This window comes from Spea bombifrons, chromosome 1 (assembly GCF_027358695.1).
Source record: "Spea bombifrons isolate aSpeBom1 chromosome 1, aSpeBom1.2.pri, whole genome shotgun sequence".
Lineage (NCBI taxonomy): Eukaryota > Metazoa > Chordata > Amphibia > Anura > Pelobatidae > Spea > Spea bombifrons.
The window spans coordinates 109,758,786-109,775,732 of NC_071087.1; the positions used below are offsets into that span (position 1 = coordinate 109,758,786).

General features: G+C 37.0%; 1 protein-coding gene across 1 annotated transcript; it reads right to left on the reverse strand.

The window, feature by feature from the left end:
• Nucleotides 1-524: 524 nt before the first annotated feature.
• LOC128498499 (immunoglobulin superfamily member 1-like) lies at nucleotides 525-16,740 on the reverse strand. Its single transcript, XM_053468488.1, has 9 exons — nucleotides 16,671-16,740; nucleotides 16,224-16,279; nucleotides 13,145-13,180; nucleotides 10,884-11,159; nucleotides 9,349-9,633; nucleotides 4,119-4,406; nucleotides 3,343-3,405; nucleotides 3,067-3,163; nucleotides 525-985 (listed from the first exon to the last, which is right to left on the reverse strand). Exons 2-9 carry the CDS (start codon nucleotides 16,252-16,254, stop codon nucleotides 955-957), a joined length of 1,107 nt encoding a protein of 368 aa, XP_053324463.1. The 5' UTR covers nucleotides 16,255-16,279; nucleotides 16,671-16,740; the 3' UTR covers nucleotides 525-954.
• Nucleotides 16,741-16,947: the final 207 nt, after the last annotated feature.

Consider the following 16,947-nt stretch of genomic DNA (forward strand, 5'->3'; position numbering starts at 1 on the left):
TATTTGTTGTCAACTTTATTAGGGTGAGAAGCGCAGACAGTTTTTTGTATACATTGTACAGCCAACACACTGTATTTGCAGCATGCTCACACTGTTTGATAGGCCTCGTATTATACATTTGTATTATTTGAGCCTAAGACTAGCTTAGCGCACCGACATTTTTTCTTTTCTCTGTTTAAAATTCCAATTATTCAGTCAAGTCTAGAATAATTGTTTAATTATACTCACTAGTAAGCAGAAAGAATTCTTATTTAGCAATAAGGAGCACAGATGAACATGCACCTTACTTGATTGGTGATACTCTTACACTTGAGAACCACAAATGATATACACCTTCATACTTTGAGTGTTGTCCAATGATTACTAGGCTCTCAGAATGTAAAGCTTAGGTAGGATTGATACTGATACTTGCTATGTGGAGAAAAAACAAAATACACATTCAATGTCTGTGTGACAACTATTTTTTTTCCATACTAAATCTTATGAGTGCTTTATACCTGATACACATACCAATGCATAAGAAGCATTTTGTAAATTAAAATTTATTTATAACATCCCCAAATATTCTGCAATGTCTCCTGAGGGTTTAGAAGATGCTAATGTTGCTCAATATGACAGAGACCTCTAGGAACAAGGAGTCTCAAGCCAATATACTACAATAGACTGACGTACTAACTACATATGGCACATATAACATATATGCTACTACACTTAAAGACATGAGCAAAAAAAAGATGGGCTCTTTCGAAAGAAAACAAAAGATAAGATGATAAATACTGGTTGTAGAGCAGAGTGTAGGTAGAGGAAGAAAAACATGATGATAGCCCTTTGCACTATTTTTAAGAGAGACATTAATGGTGGAATATAAGTTTATCAAGTGTATTGAAAAAACTAGTCATGCAATAGAATTACACATAGTACACCTAAACTATAGTGTTATTTTCCTTGTATTTATTATTCAGCCTGTGTCTTATTCTTCTTTGTTCTGCAGAAAAAGAAAACAAAAACAATCAATGTTTGAGAAATTCTGGGGTCCTCAGACAGAGGTGCAAAATATTCTGGGTAAACAAAACTGAATGTTAAAGGATTTTTATCATAGAGGGAACAGATTGCCCAGGTTTTCTGTAATCTCAATTCTCTTACTCACATATACAAACATATTTATGATTTGCCTTTTACAATTTGAAGTAATATTATTAAAGAAATACATCTTATTTTTTTTTATTGTTTACTTATGTCTTTCTTCTCTTTCTTTAACTCTCTTATCTCTCTCTCTATTTTTCTTTACTTTAACTCCTCTGTTCATTTTTTCATTTTTCTTCTCTCTCTCCCTTAACATTCTCTTTTCTCTCTATCACAGTTGCTTCCCTTATTTATTACCATCTGTTCTTCTTTCTTCCTTCTTTCATCTCTCTATTTCTTTTTTTCTTCTCTCTCTCTCTCTTACTCTTTCTCTCACGCTCCCCTTTTCTCTCTTAATTTTATTCTCTCCTTTTAATCTTTTTTTCTCTCACTTTCTTTCACTGTCTATTGTATTGACTCCCTCATGCCAGCACCTTGTATACATTATCCATCAGCAGTTGACATTATCTGTATTATGACAGATTGGGGTCTCCACAGACCCAGTGAGTCCATGCTACATGGAGGGAATTCTCTAGCTACATTAGAGATGAAGTCACTGGGAGGAAATGCCTGAATCTTCAATCAGGCACTTAAATTCCCATTGTATATAATGGGAATTTAAAACATGCTTAAAACAGTGAGTGGTAATAGTAGTATGGACTGGATCAATTCCCTAATCTGACTTGCATCATGATTTTAAATTTGCCTAATCAAGTCAAGAAAATATCTGATGCACAAAGGTTAACATGAGTCAACAATTAAAGCTTCTGTCTCAATGTAATTCATACAGTAACAGATCATTAATTCATTAAACTCATTATTACTTTGTATAAATAACTGGCAGTAAATGTGGATCCTAACATTAACTTTGCTGTCAGAGTTGATCCACTAGGGGGCGCTTGTGTGAGCCGGTTTTCAATTTGAAATATAAACAGAAGAAAACTATAATAGTGTGGTACTTCAAACTCAGTTGTTGCATGGATATTATATATATGCACTCACAATCTGAATGTGCTGATCAAGCTCCGTATATAAACCCACCACGATCCGCATGTGAAGTATATATGAAAAAAAAAGCAACAACATGAAAAACACAATGGTGTGGTAACCTTATATGTTCTGGCACGCTAGAACAGATGTACACTTACAGTTGTAACTGGTGTATCAGGTGCATAGGAGCTTTGTTTCCTCGGTCCTTCACAGCCGCGTGGTTGTATATAACTGTTGTGTGTATGAACTAATCCACCAAACAATATATACTGGTGAATAGATAATAATTTATTCTGGGTGTATTCAGATAGAGCTCTTTTTTTTTGGACTTTTATACTTTAAATTTTATTCAATTGTATTCAGATAGAGCTCTTTTTTTTTTGGACTTTTATACTTTAAAATGTATCCAATTTACCTTTTAGCATTGTAGCACTCCCTTACAGGAACTACTAGCACCCAGAATAAATTATCTATTCACCAGTATATATTGTTTGGTTAGTTCATACACACAACAGTTATATACAACCACGCGGCTGGGAAGGACCGAGGAAACAAAGCTCCTATGCGCCTGATACACCGGTTACAACTGTAAGTGTGCATCTGTTCTGGCGTGCCAGAACATATAAGGTTACCACACCAACAACTGAGTTTGAAGTACCACACTATTATAGTTTTCTTCTGTTTATATTTCAAATTGAAAACCGACTCACACAAGCGCCACCTAGTGGATCAAAATTATCTTTCTAACACCAGGAGAGTGTTATTACGGGTTTGCAGCTGTGTATCCGGTAAAAAAAAAGGAGAAAGGAAAGTATACCTTTTATTCTTGTACACACCTTTTTCACACTGGCTTTCACACTATTTTAGAGTTTATTCTGTGTAGTATGCTGGCATTAGACAAATCATGTTGTTCTGATGAACATATATATATATATAGATATTAATTTTGTGTACCTTTTTTTCAACTGTAGGATCTGGACCCCAAAAACAATCATCACAAAGATCAAGACGAGTAGCTTTCCTAAAAGGACACTGCCATACAGCTTAATTACTGCACAAAGAAAGGAAAATGGTTACTCTATTTCCACTTCAGTTAAAGGAGTCTTTGCATGTCACAACAACATAACAGAGGAATAGTATAAATTATATCATTGTATACTGTGTGTCGCAACACCGAGCACTTAGTGGGAAACCAATGATGCTAGCATTGTAGATTCTGTCTTCACATACCTTGAAAAGGAAAGGCACTGTGTTTTTGTGGATCCATATTTTTACATTGTCTTCCACCGGTTTCTGAAGATTAGAACAAAAAATGCTAATAAATAAGTAGGTACACTCACTAAATGATAAACAAGTTGTTTGCACTTGTGTTCATAAAGCACAACAAGTTTTAAATCTTCATTTGATAGATACCTTTGCAAATTATGGGCAGAACACAGAGAGAAAGGGCCTTTGCCAAGTCTCTGCTTGTATCCCCATCATCAGCTCTGTACCTCCCTCTCATTATTAGAACCTATTACCTAATTTAAAAAATGGGTACAAAGTAGCACTTTCTGTTCAATGTAAATTTATTGTAAATTCTAAAGAAAAACACATTGTTCCCTATGACTAATCTTCCACCAATATATACATCAAAAGTGGTGTGAGGTGTACCATCACACGAACACTACAAAAAAACTCCAAGGATGGGATTTTCCACATTTTACCCCAATGTAATCGTTCTGTTTCCCTCTCACCCCTATTCATTTTCCTTTTTGTCTTTTTATATAGGAGCAAGGGCTAGCTTCATTGATCCTCTATCAAACAATGCTTTTATCGTGTCTGATAAATAAAGACGATCTGTTTTAAATGTATGTAGTCTTACAACATATTAGGGACATGCTTCACTTCTCTAATAAAAGAAGCCGACACCATAACTAATTAGCACTATTTTAAATTGTCACACTTTATGCTTTAACCTAAAAATACAGATTACTTTTATAACTTCAAACTGTACATAATCTCACCTTTTGCTGTCAGAAACAGCTCAAAGCTCTCAGTGGATGGAATCTCCTGCCCAAATTGTATCCTGAAGGTCTTGCAAAAATAGCACCCCTCAAAAGCCTGGGAGTAATTCTGGATTGTGAAAACATTTACTTGGCTTCCCAATTTTTCTGTTACTTCCTTTCCATTTTGATAAAACCGGTATCCATTCACAGTAGAAGGAAGTGGGGTCTGACAGATCAATTGTACTTCTGTACCTACAGTCTGTGGATTGTTTAGATCAAAATATAAAGTTGGAGTTGGAAGGGGTTCTGAAAAGTAGAAATAATAGTTAAAATGCAATATGGCGTCATAACCCAATAGCCTCAATTAAGAAGGAAGGACCAACAAAAAGAAGTGGTGCGCTGTGTGATTATCTTATTAAAAGGGAAAGTGATATTAATAGGGCTGCAACTAACGATTATTTTAATAATCGATTAGTTGGCCGATTATTTTTTCGATTAATCAATTAATCGGATAAAAAAATGCAATTTTTTTTATTTAAAATAATGTCATAAAAAACGTACAATTTACACGTTCATCTCTTTATTGCAATGGCCTCTCTCTATTCACCTTCTTATTTTACTGACATAATAATAAAAGCTACAAGAACCCAAACACGGTGTTTCTCAAACTAGGTTTTAATACAAAGTTATTAGTAAATATTAATTCATATGTTAACTATTTTTCATATTTAATAAAAACTGAGAAAAAAGCCTTGTTGATATTTTCTTTTATTTACCAAACTGCCCCCAGTTATGCACATCTGACCCCCAGCTTGCCAGTATGCCCCATAAATGCCTTATACCTCTTATATGCCAGAGATTCCACTGTGCCCCTGATATGCCGCTGTGCCCCCGATATGCCGCTGTGCCCCCGATATGCCTTATACTCCTTATATGCCAGTGATATCAACTGAACCCCCTGATATACCTTTTACCCCCAGATATGTCTTATGCCCCCCTGATATGCCTTATAACTTCCAATATGCCACTCGCCCCCATTTATGCCTTATACCTCCCTATATGCCACTGTGCACCCTGATATTCCACTCCGCTCCCCATAAATGCCCTGCACCACCCTGAAATTCTCCCTGATTCACCACTCTGCCTCCCCCAGATTTGCCACTCTGAAATTCATTATACCCCCCATACACCACTCTACCTCCCCTATACACCACTCTAACTCCCCCAGATATGCCATTCTGCCTCCCTGAAATTCATTATATCCCCCATACACCACTATAACTCACCCATACACCACTCTGCCTCCTCCCCCCTCCCATACACCACTCTGCCTCCTCCCCCCCATACACCACTCTGCCTCCTCTCCCCTCCCATACTCCACTCTGCCTCCTCCCCCTTCCCATACACCACTTTGCCTCCTCCCCCCTCCCATACACCACTCTGCCTCCTCCCCCCTCCCATACACCACTCTGACTCCTCCCCCTCCCCATACACCACTCTGGCTCCTCCCCCCTCCCATACTCCACTCTGCCTCCTCCCCCTCCCATACTCCACGCTGCCTCCTGTCAGCAACGGAGGTTCACAAGACACAAGGGAGCCGGGTAGAGAGGCAGAGTGGTGTATGGGAGGGGAAGGAGCCAGAGTGGTGTATGGGAGGGTGGCTCCCATACACCCCTCTGACTCCTCCCCCCTCCCATACACCACTCTGCCTCTCTCCCGACTCCCTGGTGCTTTGTGAACCTCTGTTGCTGACAGGCACTTTCACTGCAGCTTCATAGAAGCCTCAGCGTAAGTGAAGGGCAGTGGCGGAGGCTGTCTGTGCGATGCAGACCCCCACCAGCTGACAGAGAGGATGATCCTCTGCAGGAGACCTCGATTCTCTGTCAGCCGGTGGGGGTCTGCACGATGTGCACAGACAGCTTCCGTTACTCACCTTCACTTACGCTGAGGCTTCTATGAAGCTGCAGTGAAAGTGCCTTCGGCAACGGAGGTTCACAAAACACCAGGGAGTCCGGAGAGAGGCAGAGCTGTGTATGGGAGGGGGGAGGAGCTAGAGGGGTGTATGGGAGGTGGGAGAGAGACGGAAGTGAGAGACCGGCCGACAGTGAGGGGAATCCAGGTCCCCTGCAGCGTTGCGGGGGATCTGGATTCTAGTGTTATAATCCGATCTCTGTTTGAGGTCGGATTATATAAGGATAAAATCGATAAAAATCGATTCGACTAATCGATAATGAAAATCGTTGACAACGATTTTCATTATCGATTATTATCGATTTTATCGATTAGTTGTTTCAGCCCTAGATATTAATCAAGCAGGTATAACATATGGCAACCAAGAAAAAAAAAACACATACTAGTGTAATATGTTTGATAACCAGAGAGCCTAGGTAGAAAAATTAAAGGCGTGCTCACAATTTCCTGAGCAGATTCAGCACAAAGGGGACCCAAAGGGTAACTGTATATTTCAGAGGCTATGCTTCACCATCCAGCAGAAGGATGAAAGGAGAGGGTATTATCTGTAATACATATATATGTATATAACACTTGGGAAGGGTCTGGCTATCTCAATGCTGGTCCTGTGACTTATGTATATAACACCATATCTTCAGTCTTCAAATGGCTTTTGGACTAGAAAAAGAAAATTCCCCAGCCATTGTCTCTGAAATATACAGTTACCCTTTGGGCTGAATATACCGAGCAGGATCTGCTCAGGAATATGACATGAGCCTTTTATTTTTCTATCTAGGCTATCGATCTTCCTGATTATAGGATATATTACACTATTATGTGTTTGTTTGTTTTTTAGTTTTTCTTTGTTCCCATTTAATAAGGCAATCACACAGTTTTGGGTGTGGGTTAGGGCACCACTTCACTTTTTTGGTCCTTTATTGGTGGGTTCTAGTAGTGAGACATTAGCAGATTTAGAGCTTCTTTCCAGACAATAGAGATGCAGTATACTTTTTCGGCAGTATAAATTAAGAACGAACCATCAGTGGTACAGAGACAGCATCTGTGCCATTACTGTGAGTTTGAAAAAAAATCTAAAAAAAAAATTTATCACAGTTGAGACTTGTCTTTCTTATTGTAACACTTACATACATTTTTTTCAGCAGTACAGATATTGTAGCATAGGCCATTGTAGCATAGTTTTCAGGTACACAAAAACGATGAAAGAATGGTGTATAGTTTACCATTTCTGTAAATAGGCTGCAAAATGTTCACAGTATCTTTTGATTCCAAAAATATTGTATATATATATATATATGCAGACTGTGTTGTCATTGGATTGAATCATTAAATCATACAAAATGGATAACATCAGAAAATGGACTTCTAGATTTGCAACAATGCCATACTGTATATGCATCTAAAGATGGTTTGAAAATGAATTCAGAACGTTATTCAAGAATTGATTGCTATTAGAGTTATTTAAACATATAAACCTCTTGACATCTTTTGAAGCCCTTCAGTGTTGTGTATGTCAAGAATCTATAACCAATCGGAAGTAAGAATGGAAGGACTAATTTTATCTAGACAAGGTTGCCAAAATCTAAATTAAGTAAGCAAACTGTTTTATACCTATGACCTAAGGAGTGCATTTTATTTAATAAAAAAAAAAAATAGGTGGCATTTAACCCCTTCAGTCCCCTATAGACGTACCAGTACATCCATAAAACACATCTCAAGAAACCCCTATGGACATGTCTGTATGTCCTGGCCTTCCTGCATCTACACGGGAGATCAGGCTGCCATTTGACAGCCTGGACTCCCTCCTGTCAGCAGAAGCCAGCATCACTGGCTTTCTGCTGCCAGATCTCCTGTAACAGCTGCCGGTGTGAACGCCGGAAAACTGTTAGAGTTTTAAATGCTGATGTGACCCGGAAATTCATTGTAGGGCAGGATATCCCCTGCAGGGTCTGTCTAGATCCTGCTGGGATATCCGATCACTCCGATGAGGCACTGATCACAGACACTGTGATCTCTATGAGGTGCAGGGGGGATCGCAGGTAGGAGAGTGAGACCATGTTTCTCACATGCTGAAACACAAATCAGCAAAAGGAAAAAGAAAAAAAACAGTGTTAGTGATTTTTTTTAACAATAAAAAAATCACTAAAATAATACAATAAATAATAATAAAAAAACATGTTTCTCACACTTCTCACATGCTGAAACACAAATCAGCAAAAAGAAAAAAACAGTGTTAGTGATTTTTTTTTAAACAATAAAAAAAATCCCTAAAATAATAAAGATCACCAAAACAATAAAGAATAATAAAAAAAAACCCAAGTGAGCTTAGTGATGTCATTGTGACATCACTGGCATTAATAGCATGTTCAAGAGGTCCCTAAGAGGACCTTGAACCATACTGCCTGATAACATTGTATTTAAAAAAAAAAAAGATAATGATAATAATAAGAAAAAACCCTTACATCCCATTGCCCTAACACAACATCTTAAAGGTATAACCCCCCGTTCACAACCCCCAAACCCATTAAGCCATAAGTATAAAAATACTACCCTATATGTAATGGATGGATATCCCTCTAAAAAGAAAAAGAAAAAAAGCACAGGAAATAATTTCTGCGGCCACCTTTGACAGTGATTGGTGGCCAAATAGCTGCATGAAGAGTGCCCAAATACCCCTAATACGATAGTCTGGGTTGTCTGCTTTACAGACATATATACCTTTGTGTGCATTGTTGGTTTATTGGTTTAAAATTTGAGTTGCAATCCCATCATATCTAATGTAAAAATTCTATGGCTTTGTAAAGAATAATGTACACCTTATAGTATGTTCCCTATAAGTGCTGGGAAAGTATGGAAATTCTATATACATTAGGTATTTCTGAAATCGGGACACATGAATTGATAAACTTGGAGTGGATTTTCTGTCACTTATTTTTGTGAGGATTCAGAGGGGAAAATATATAAAAAAAATTATTTTTATTTTCTAATTTTCACTAGTTTTTACTACATTTCTCATCCTAAATTTTCAGCTAATTATCTAACTATGGTATCAAAAGAAAGCTCTCTCTCCTTGAAAAAACATGTAGTTTACATGGGTACACTATTTGAGGGCAAGGGGAACAATCGCTGAACCAACATACCGAAAAATGGCAAAATTGCTCCGGGACTTAAGGTACCAAAAACCCTGGGACTGAAGGAGTTAATAAAATCTTAATGCCACTTCAGCTCTGCTTTCTGGACACTAACTAGGTTTTTTCATGACTAGACATTCAACAAGTACCTGCTACTATCAATTGCTGTGCAGCGCTGAAATACGATTGAGCCTCACGTCCTGAGAGAGGAATTTTGAAGGCACAGGTGTAATTTCCCGCATTTCTTTGTTGGACTTCATTAAATGTTAGGACTCCAAAATTATCAGATTCGGTCACTTCATTCCCATTATGATACAGTGTGATTGCTGTAACCCCTGATCTGGTTTGCAACAGGCAACGTAGGATTACCATCTGGCCTACAAAGAAGAAGGGGGACTGTGGCTCCACAGAGATTGAGGGTGACTCAGGACGATCTGCAAGTAAATAAAAACAGCCATAATGACTACGGTTGCAAACAGTTTAAGAGCCATATTTACAAGACTAAACTGGCGCAAATATTATGCAGTGTTAAATATGACGTCATATACGTTATCACCCCAAACCTTTCTTGGAAATATATCATTTTGTTCTAAAGATTTGATTTCTGAGTCGTAAAATATTGTTGTCTATGCTTAAAGCAAGTAAAGCAGGATCTGTGCCAAGGGAGCTGCTCTGTTATGTCACATGGTTACTTTTGTATTAATTCCCAAATTCTATGGAGCAAACAGAATTTTCTTTGTCTGCAGAGCTATCATGAAGTTCTAACTTGGGTCCTCCAGCTCTACTGTTTCACTGTATATGGTTAGTTGATTTCCCCTAATCAATGAGATGCCTAGGACTTATTCCTGATATTGTACTTATTCTGCACTTTTAGAGGTCAACTAAACCATTCCACTGTTTCTAGAATTTTCTAAATAATCTTTCTTAAGAAACAGCTAAATTCTTGTCCATATTCTGACTGCTGTACACTATTAGCATTCCCCCTCTTCTCTAATGAACTCTTAACACTGCTGTCTGGCTAATCTACCAGATCTACGTAGCTGTTCCTCCGTGCTGGCCTTTATCAAAAAAAATCAAAACTTCTTCATCAAATGTTCTCTGACGTATTCAACATGTCAACACCTGGATTGTCTTGTGCTGCTCAGAGCATCTAAACGTTTCTTTCCTCTTACCCTTTAGTGTATCAAATGCTCTGTTGAAGGCATCTACGTTTGTGGAAACATTTTCATGGTCTACCAGGTCTTCAAATGATTACTCTACTTCACTTTCAACCATATTTCTTATATACATCATTAAAGTTTGCTTAATTTACCGAACAATCTAAAACTGTAATTATGAACAATAATGTAGTAAATGTTAATGTTAAGGGATTAGAAATGTGCAGAGGTATAATAATCATAAAAGGTCCTTGGCGTCAGATGCCACCAAAGTGTGAATGTTTCTTGTAGGTAACAAAACTAATAAATAGATGGATTTTGGGACTCACGTACTTACCAGTTGCCATATGTCAATTCCCTGTCATTCTTAAAATATTTTAAAACGGCACACCGATGGCAAGACTAACCATTAACACATTTATAAATAAGTGGATTAATAAACTTTGGCCAACCCTTTAATCTTAGAATGTGAATATGTTTTTTTATTCCTATAAGCTAACGGATGAGTAATGCAGTTTTTTGCTCACCAACAATAGTAAGTTGTATTGTATTACTCTCAGCGGATTTGATCTTAGTGTTGTCGACGTAAGTGCAAAAATATGTTCCAGAATCAGTCTTGGTAAGAGAAGATTTCTGTAAAACATTTGAGGGAATGCTCTTAAAAATCTCTTCTCCATCCTTGTAAAAACTATAGCTTTCCACTTGTAAGGGATTAACAGTCACACATCTCAAGATGACAGATTCTTCCACAAAATATGCTGGCTGTTCAGGCTCGATGCGAAGGACTGGTGCCTTAGAGGCCACTACAAGAAGAAGATCAGAGGCAGGGTTAGTTTGTACAATGTACAGATTTGAATCTTTAAACAAATAATTTCATGATACCTGCAGTTTTTCCATAAATTGTAATATAACTTTCTGAATTAAGATGAAACACATTAATTAATAGTAGTGCATTCTATATTTTACCACATTAATTGTAGATAAGCAAAACAAATGTTCTGTTAAGTTTAATAATGCATTCGTATTAAAATGTAACTATATCATAGCATATACAAGCAATTTATGTTTTTTTTGCACAGCATGCGCTGACTTTCTTTAGAAAGGAGGAAAAATAAATGCATTGCATTATTTTACTGGTGTCCTCTTCATATTAACCAGAAACTGTTTGGATTTCAAGATATCCCTTGACTGATTTCTTCAGTGATATTGAATCTCAGAACAATTACCATGTTATATTATTCAGAAAAAAAAACAAGTTTCTGATGACATTTAAAGATACAATTTTCATTCCACCAAATGCAGTTTATTTATCTAGCTTCCATATTTTGGTTATTGTTGGTGACAGTCTAAATTACTATAGAAAAATCCCTCCACTTTACCAAAAAAGCCTTCAGAAAGCCTTTTGCTGGTGTTATTCATTTTTACAAAATAAAATGGAACAGACAATGCTCTCTATTATTTACCCTTCTCTCTAAAAACATACTTTTTTCTCATTGATAGCTAAAACAGAAGGAAAGTACTTAAACTATTAGAACATTTATGAAATATAAGCCTTCCATTTTTGCTCCCTCCTCTTTGATTTCTCCTTCATAATACTGTCCTTTAGCACTTCCAGGAACAAAATTAAAATAAAATAAACCATAAACTTACATTGTGAGACATAATGCCAAGGCAACACGAAGAACAATACTATTAATGTGACAATACCCCTTTTAAAAATAAATTTGATTAAACCTAATAATTTATAAGTAATTAAATAATACACATGTATAAAAACATGTGAATATGTTGACAAATATTACAAAAAAAAAGGGAATAATGTTGTTTTATAAGGCCAATGTGATGGTTTTGAAATGTCCTTAGAACTAAGGCCTGGTTCCTGTAATTATCACCCAACAGAGTTTCATAAGAGGAATATCTATTAACCAATTTGTTAGGAAAATAAAGTAAAATTAATAATATCTTGTGGAGCTTTATAGAAATTTTGCGATTAAATTCTGAGTCCTAAAAACACATGCTTCTAGGGAAAAATATATGAAATAATCATGAGTCCTAAAAACAAATTCAAACTAGCTTCTGGTTTTGAAGCAATAAACTGAAAGAAATAGAGTTTACTTTTTAAAAAATATATATGCATTTTAAACTTAATTATAAGAGAGTTTTATGTAGGTTTATGCATTTATGTCTGTTTTATCTCTAGCTTTTCTATAGTTGACTGAGATCTGTCATGATGAACAGAGCTTCAGTTCTGAGGGGCACAGTTCTGGACCCTGTCCAGTTTGGTAAGGTGTCTGTGAGGTGGCCTGGATACAGATGATAACTGGGGCACATGAAATAAATCACATATAGCGACCTATACAACTTAGAATTGCCATTGCTTAACCCTTAGATGAGCTTATTTAAACAGACAGCCATACTTTTTACTTGACATGTGTGGCTATTAATATGCATTTTATGAGCAAGAGGATACCGAACATAACACTATTTGGAAGATAGGTTACAGGATCCAATGCATGCAGAAACACATTAGTCAATGGGTGTACCATTTGGCTATGGCAATCAATTTTCCTCAGCCAAAGATTAATTTTAGAACATATATAAGTAAAATAATCCAACAATAAGGCAAAAGTCCCTGTTATAGAGAATACCCAAGCAATAAATAAAATTAATTAATACAATAATACAACAATTGGTTACACATAACTGGTTTACCTTTGACATTATGTTTGCAGTATAAACAGAAATATAGCTAAGCAAAGGTAGTGCTGATATATCTTATATTTATTACCTTGGGCTTTCACACACATGATGATAGAGAAAAACCCTGAAAAAGAAGATGAAACATTACAACATTTAAAAATGCTTAAAATTATCTTCATGAAAACGGATTCTCAGCTTCTCACATTGAGCAATATTTGTAAGGGTTTGGAAATATAGTAAATGTGGTGTAATCACCCTGGAATCAAATAAACGTTGCTGCTGATACTTCCACATTCACCACTTTGTACCACAATTGATTAAGAATTATGTATGTTCAGCCGCTGAAATTAGTGGAAGTGAGCCAAGTCCCTCATGAAAATTGTTTTCCATTCTGTAGATCTTTGTAGAGCTTTTTAATTTATTGTGTGAAAGAGTTAGTAAGAATGACCGAGAGTGTGAGTAAGAGTGACTATAAGTGAAACGTCAACTAAAAATGTCACATGAATTTTTTTTTGAATTAAACAAAGGGAATTTTCTTCTATGAATTAAACAACAAGTGTTGGTTACTCATAAGGCCTCTACTATCAGTAAATAGCCTTTGAAAATATTTGGTATGTATATGTGTACTGATTATTGAAACTATTCAATATTACCAGTTTATAATATTTATTCAAAAATGTAGTTTATTAATTTTATAAACTACACATGAATAAATAATATTACATACATGTATTTCTTAATATTTATATATAATTTTTGTAACAAAATGAGGATGTTTTGCAGCTCTCAAATATCTGAAGTCTATAGTTTCAGTAGAGTGAAGGGATTTGAAACCAGACTGTAGAGGGTCGAGGAGGGAATTAGATGAGATGATGTTAGTAAAGGGATTGTACACAATCAGTTAAAGCAACTTAGAGTTAAAATGAAGCAGAGAGATAGGGCGGTAGTTAGTCAGACAAATGGGATCTAAGGAAGGATTTTTTAGGATGAGTGCATGCTTGAAGGTTGTTGGTACAATTTCAGATGATAGAGACAGATTATATATGTAGGTAAGTGATGGACCAAGGGATGGGGATAGAGACTTTGTGAGATGTGATGGGGCCAATGGGCTAGATTGGTGGGTAAGAGGAGGAATGTAGAGTGGTGAGCTCTTCTTCAGTTGTAGAGGAAAGGGCAGTTAGCATGGGATGAGCAGGGGGAGTGATGGTGGCAGGTGCAGGTTGTCGGAAGAAAGGGAGGATATGACAGTAGAGATGTAGAATTGTTTAGCAGGAGAGGGAGCAGATTTGTATGTGCGAAGCATGAATCAATAGTGCTTAAAGTCTTCGCTGGATTTGGATTTTCTGAAGTAGCATTCAGCAGTGTGGCAGCATTTCTGAAGAAAGCATGTGATTTTGGTATATGCTGTGGTTGGCGGTTCAGTTGGTGGTTCAGTTGTCGGGGGTAGCATACAGTAACAGGGGCTATGCTGTCAAGAGCTGAGGCAAGTGTACTGTTATAAAAAGAGGCTGCTGTGTCTGGGCAGGAAATGGTTAATGTGGAAGGTAAGAGATTCCAGTGAGGCTGACAGTTGGGTAGGGGTATTACCTGGTAGTAGCCTACAAATATAAGGTAAGTGCTGCAATGTTTTGTTAGGGGTTAGCACTGGAGAAAAGGTTAGAAGGTGATGGTCAGACAGAGCAAAGGGAGAGATGGAGAAATCTGAAAGGGAGCATGACCTGGAGAAAACCAGATCAAGTGTCCCTCAAGTGTGTGTAGGGGAATTAGTCCACTGAGAAAGACCAGAAAAGGATGTCAAGGAGAGGAGTTTGGAGCTAACAGACTTGTTAGATTTGTCAAAAGGCGTGTTAAAATCACCCATAATAAGACAGGGGATATTAGAAGAGAAGAAGAGGAGCCAGGCAGAAAAGTGGTAAAAAAAACTATGAGGTAGGACCTGGAGGGTGATATATTACATTATATATAGGAACAGAATGAGCGGGAGGGCTTGGTATATGCTGGAAGGTGCAATGAGGGGAGAGATGAATGCCTACACCATCACCCTTCCTGGCATCAGGCCTAGGAGTGTTCACATATAAATGTTTATTGCTGAGGTACTGCGGTAGCCATGGAGGTGGAGAGATACAGAGGGAAACGTTTTTTGAATAGTCTATTAGAGCCTAGTGGGGAATGAAGGGATGCAAAGAGATTGTGCCTTATTCTGGCGTGTGTAAATAGGTCAGGTGATTAACTGTCTTTATATTAAGACAACAAGACAACAGAGGAGCACGTGGGAGGGGTTCAGGGAAGGAGGGCAATTATTTCAGTTGTTGAGTGGACAGGGGCTGTAGGAGGGCAGATATAAGCAAAAGGGGCTTAGTGGAGCAGAAAGCTATTAAGTAAAATATAACAGACATAGGCATGATATACATTTTTCCAAATAAAAACAATCCGTGAGAAAATGCCACATAACCCAGTATGGGCATTCCTGGGCTCTTAAGCACAGACAGACAGGGGTAATGGGCAATTCTGACACCGAAACAAGAAAATAATAATACAGAAAACATTTACCGATAATTAACCGACAAGAGAAGTATATTTGAACAGGAGGAGACATGCCAGTGGTAGTAATCTAGAACTAGAGGTTTCAATAAAATGTAAAGGAGTTTCACTTCGTTGAAGGGGGTAAGGAGCTATCCTCCTTACATTTACCAGTCACATTGTTATACAAAAAGCTGGGGAACATTGTGGACTTTACTTGCCTTTGGTAAAACCTAATTCACAGTTGCTACAAAGGACTTCTTTACTTCCTTAAGGCAATACTACCTAATTTGTTTGTGGATGTGTTATCATTTCATGGATGTGTCTGACAATCAACCAGATACCTTGTTCTGTAACAAACAGCTTTTCTAGCAGATCTGATAGAGGTTAATAAAGTTAATTAATTTAAACATGTATGGCATAACCTAAATATAAAAAAAGACCAAGGACCAAATAAAGTTTCAGGTTTTCCCAGCAATAACAATGGGGAGACTAGATGGCTGAATGCTTCTTATCTGCCATCAGATTCTTAGTTTATATGGTATGTTAAAGTTTTAACTCAGCTTAGGTAACTCCCTCATTGCACACAAAGTTAATACATTTCCCCTTCACTGTAGAAAACATGAAATCATTGTAGAATGACTTACCCATCAGATGACTGGGGATTGCAGACATCATCACCAGGAAGATAGTGAGGTTTATCCTGTTACAGAGAACAACACCTTAATACAATATGAGAACTTTCTCTCCCAAGAAAACCATCGATGACCATTGTATCCAATAAACATATGACTGGAATACCGTGACTTGCTAAACTACACGGTTCATTCCATAAAAGTTGAGTTGAAGGTGAGTTTTCAGCCTTAAGCAAATTATTTTTTCCCTAGTAACAAAGTTACTCCAGCTCACTACTGTTAAATGACAAAATCTCAAAATGAAATAAATAAGATGTAGACCATGTGTTTCTGTCTTAGGGTTACAAATGTTCTTTAAATGATTGTCATTACGCAGTGAATATAAGTTAAACGTGACAAACAATTTAAAAGCTGGATAAATATTTTGTTACTTTTATCGTACAGATACAGACCACATACCTGCAAAGTTTAGTTCTTTTAAATCCAGTGCTCCACCAGCTCAGTGCTAACGTTTTTGCTGTGGTCTGGTTCGTTTATCAGACACCCAGAAGACGCTACAAGTTCCTTTTTTCCCCACTTACACAACATCCCCAGCATTGTGAAATACAGGATACGGCAATAGCGTAAACTGACAAAAACAAACTTATTTGTGTAGGTGAAGTAGTTTTTTTTGTAATTCCTTTTTTAATAGAAATTTATTTTGTCTGGTCAATTTGAAATCAGTCCTTATAAAGTA

Bases quoted from the DNA above. Each gene is read 5' to 3' on its own strand.
- LOC128498499 (XM_053468488.1), bottom strand. From the start codon at position 16,254: ATGATGTCTGCAATCCCCAGTCATCTGATGG. The intron at 11,160-13,144 runs GTAATAAATATA...TTCTTCTTGTAG, and splicing joins CATGTGTGTGAAAGCCCAAG to TGGCCTCTAAGGCACCAGTC. The intron at 9,634-10,883 runs GTGAGCAAAAAA...ATTTACTTGCAG, and splicing joins AATACAACTTACTATTGTTG to ATCGTCCTGAGTCACCCTCA.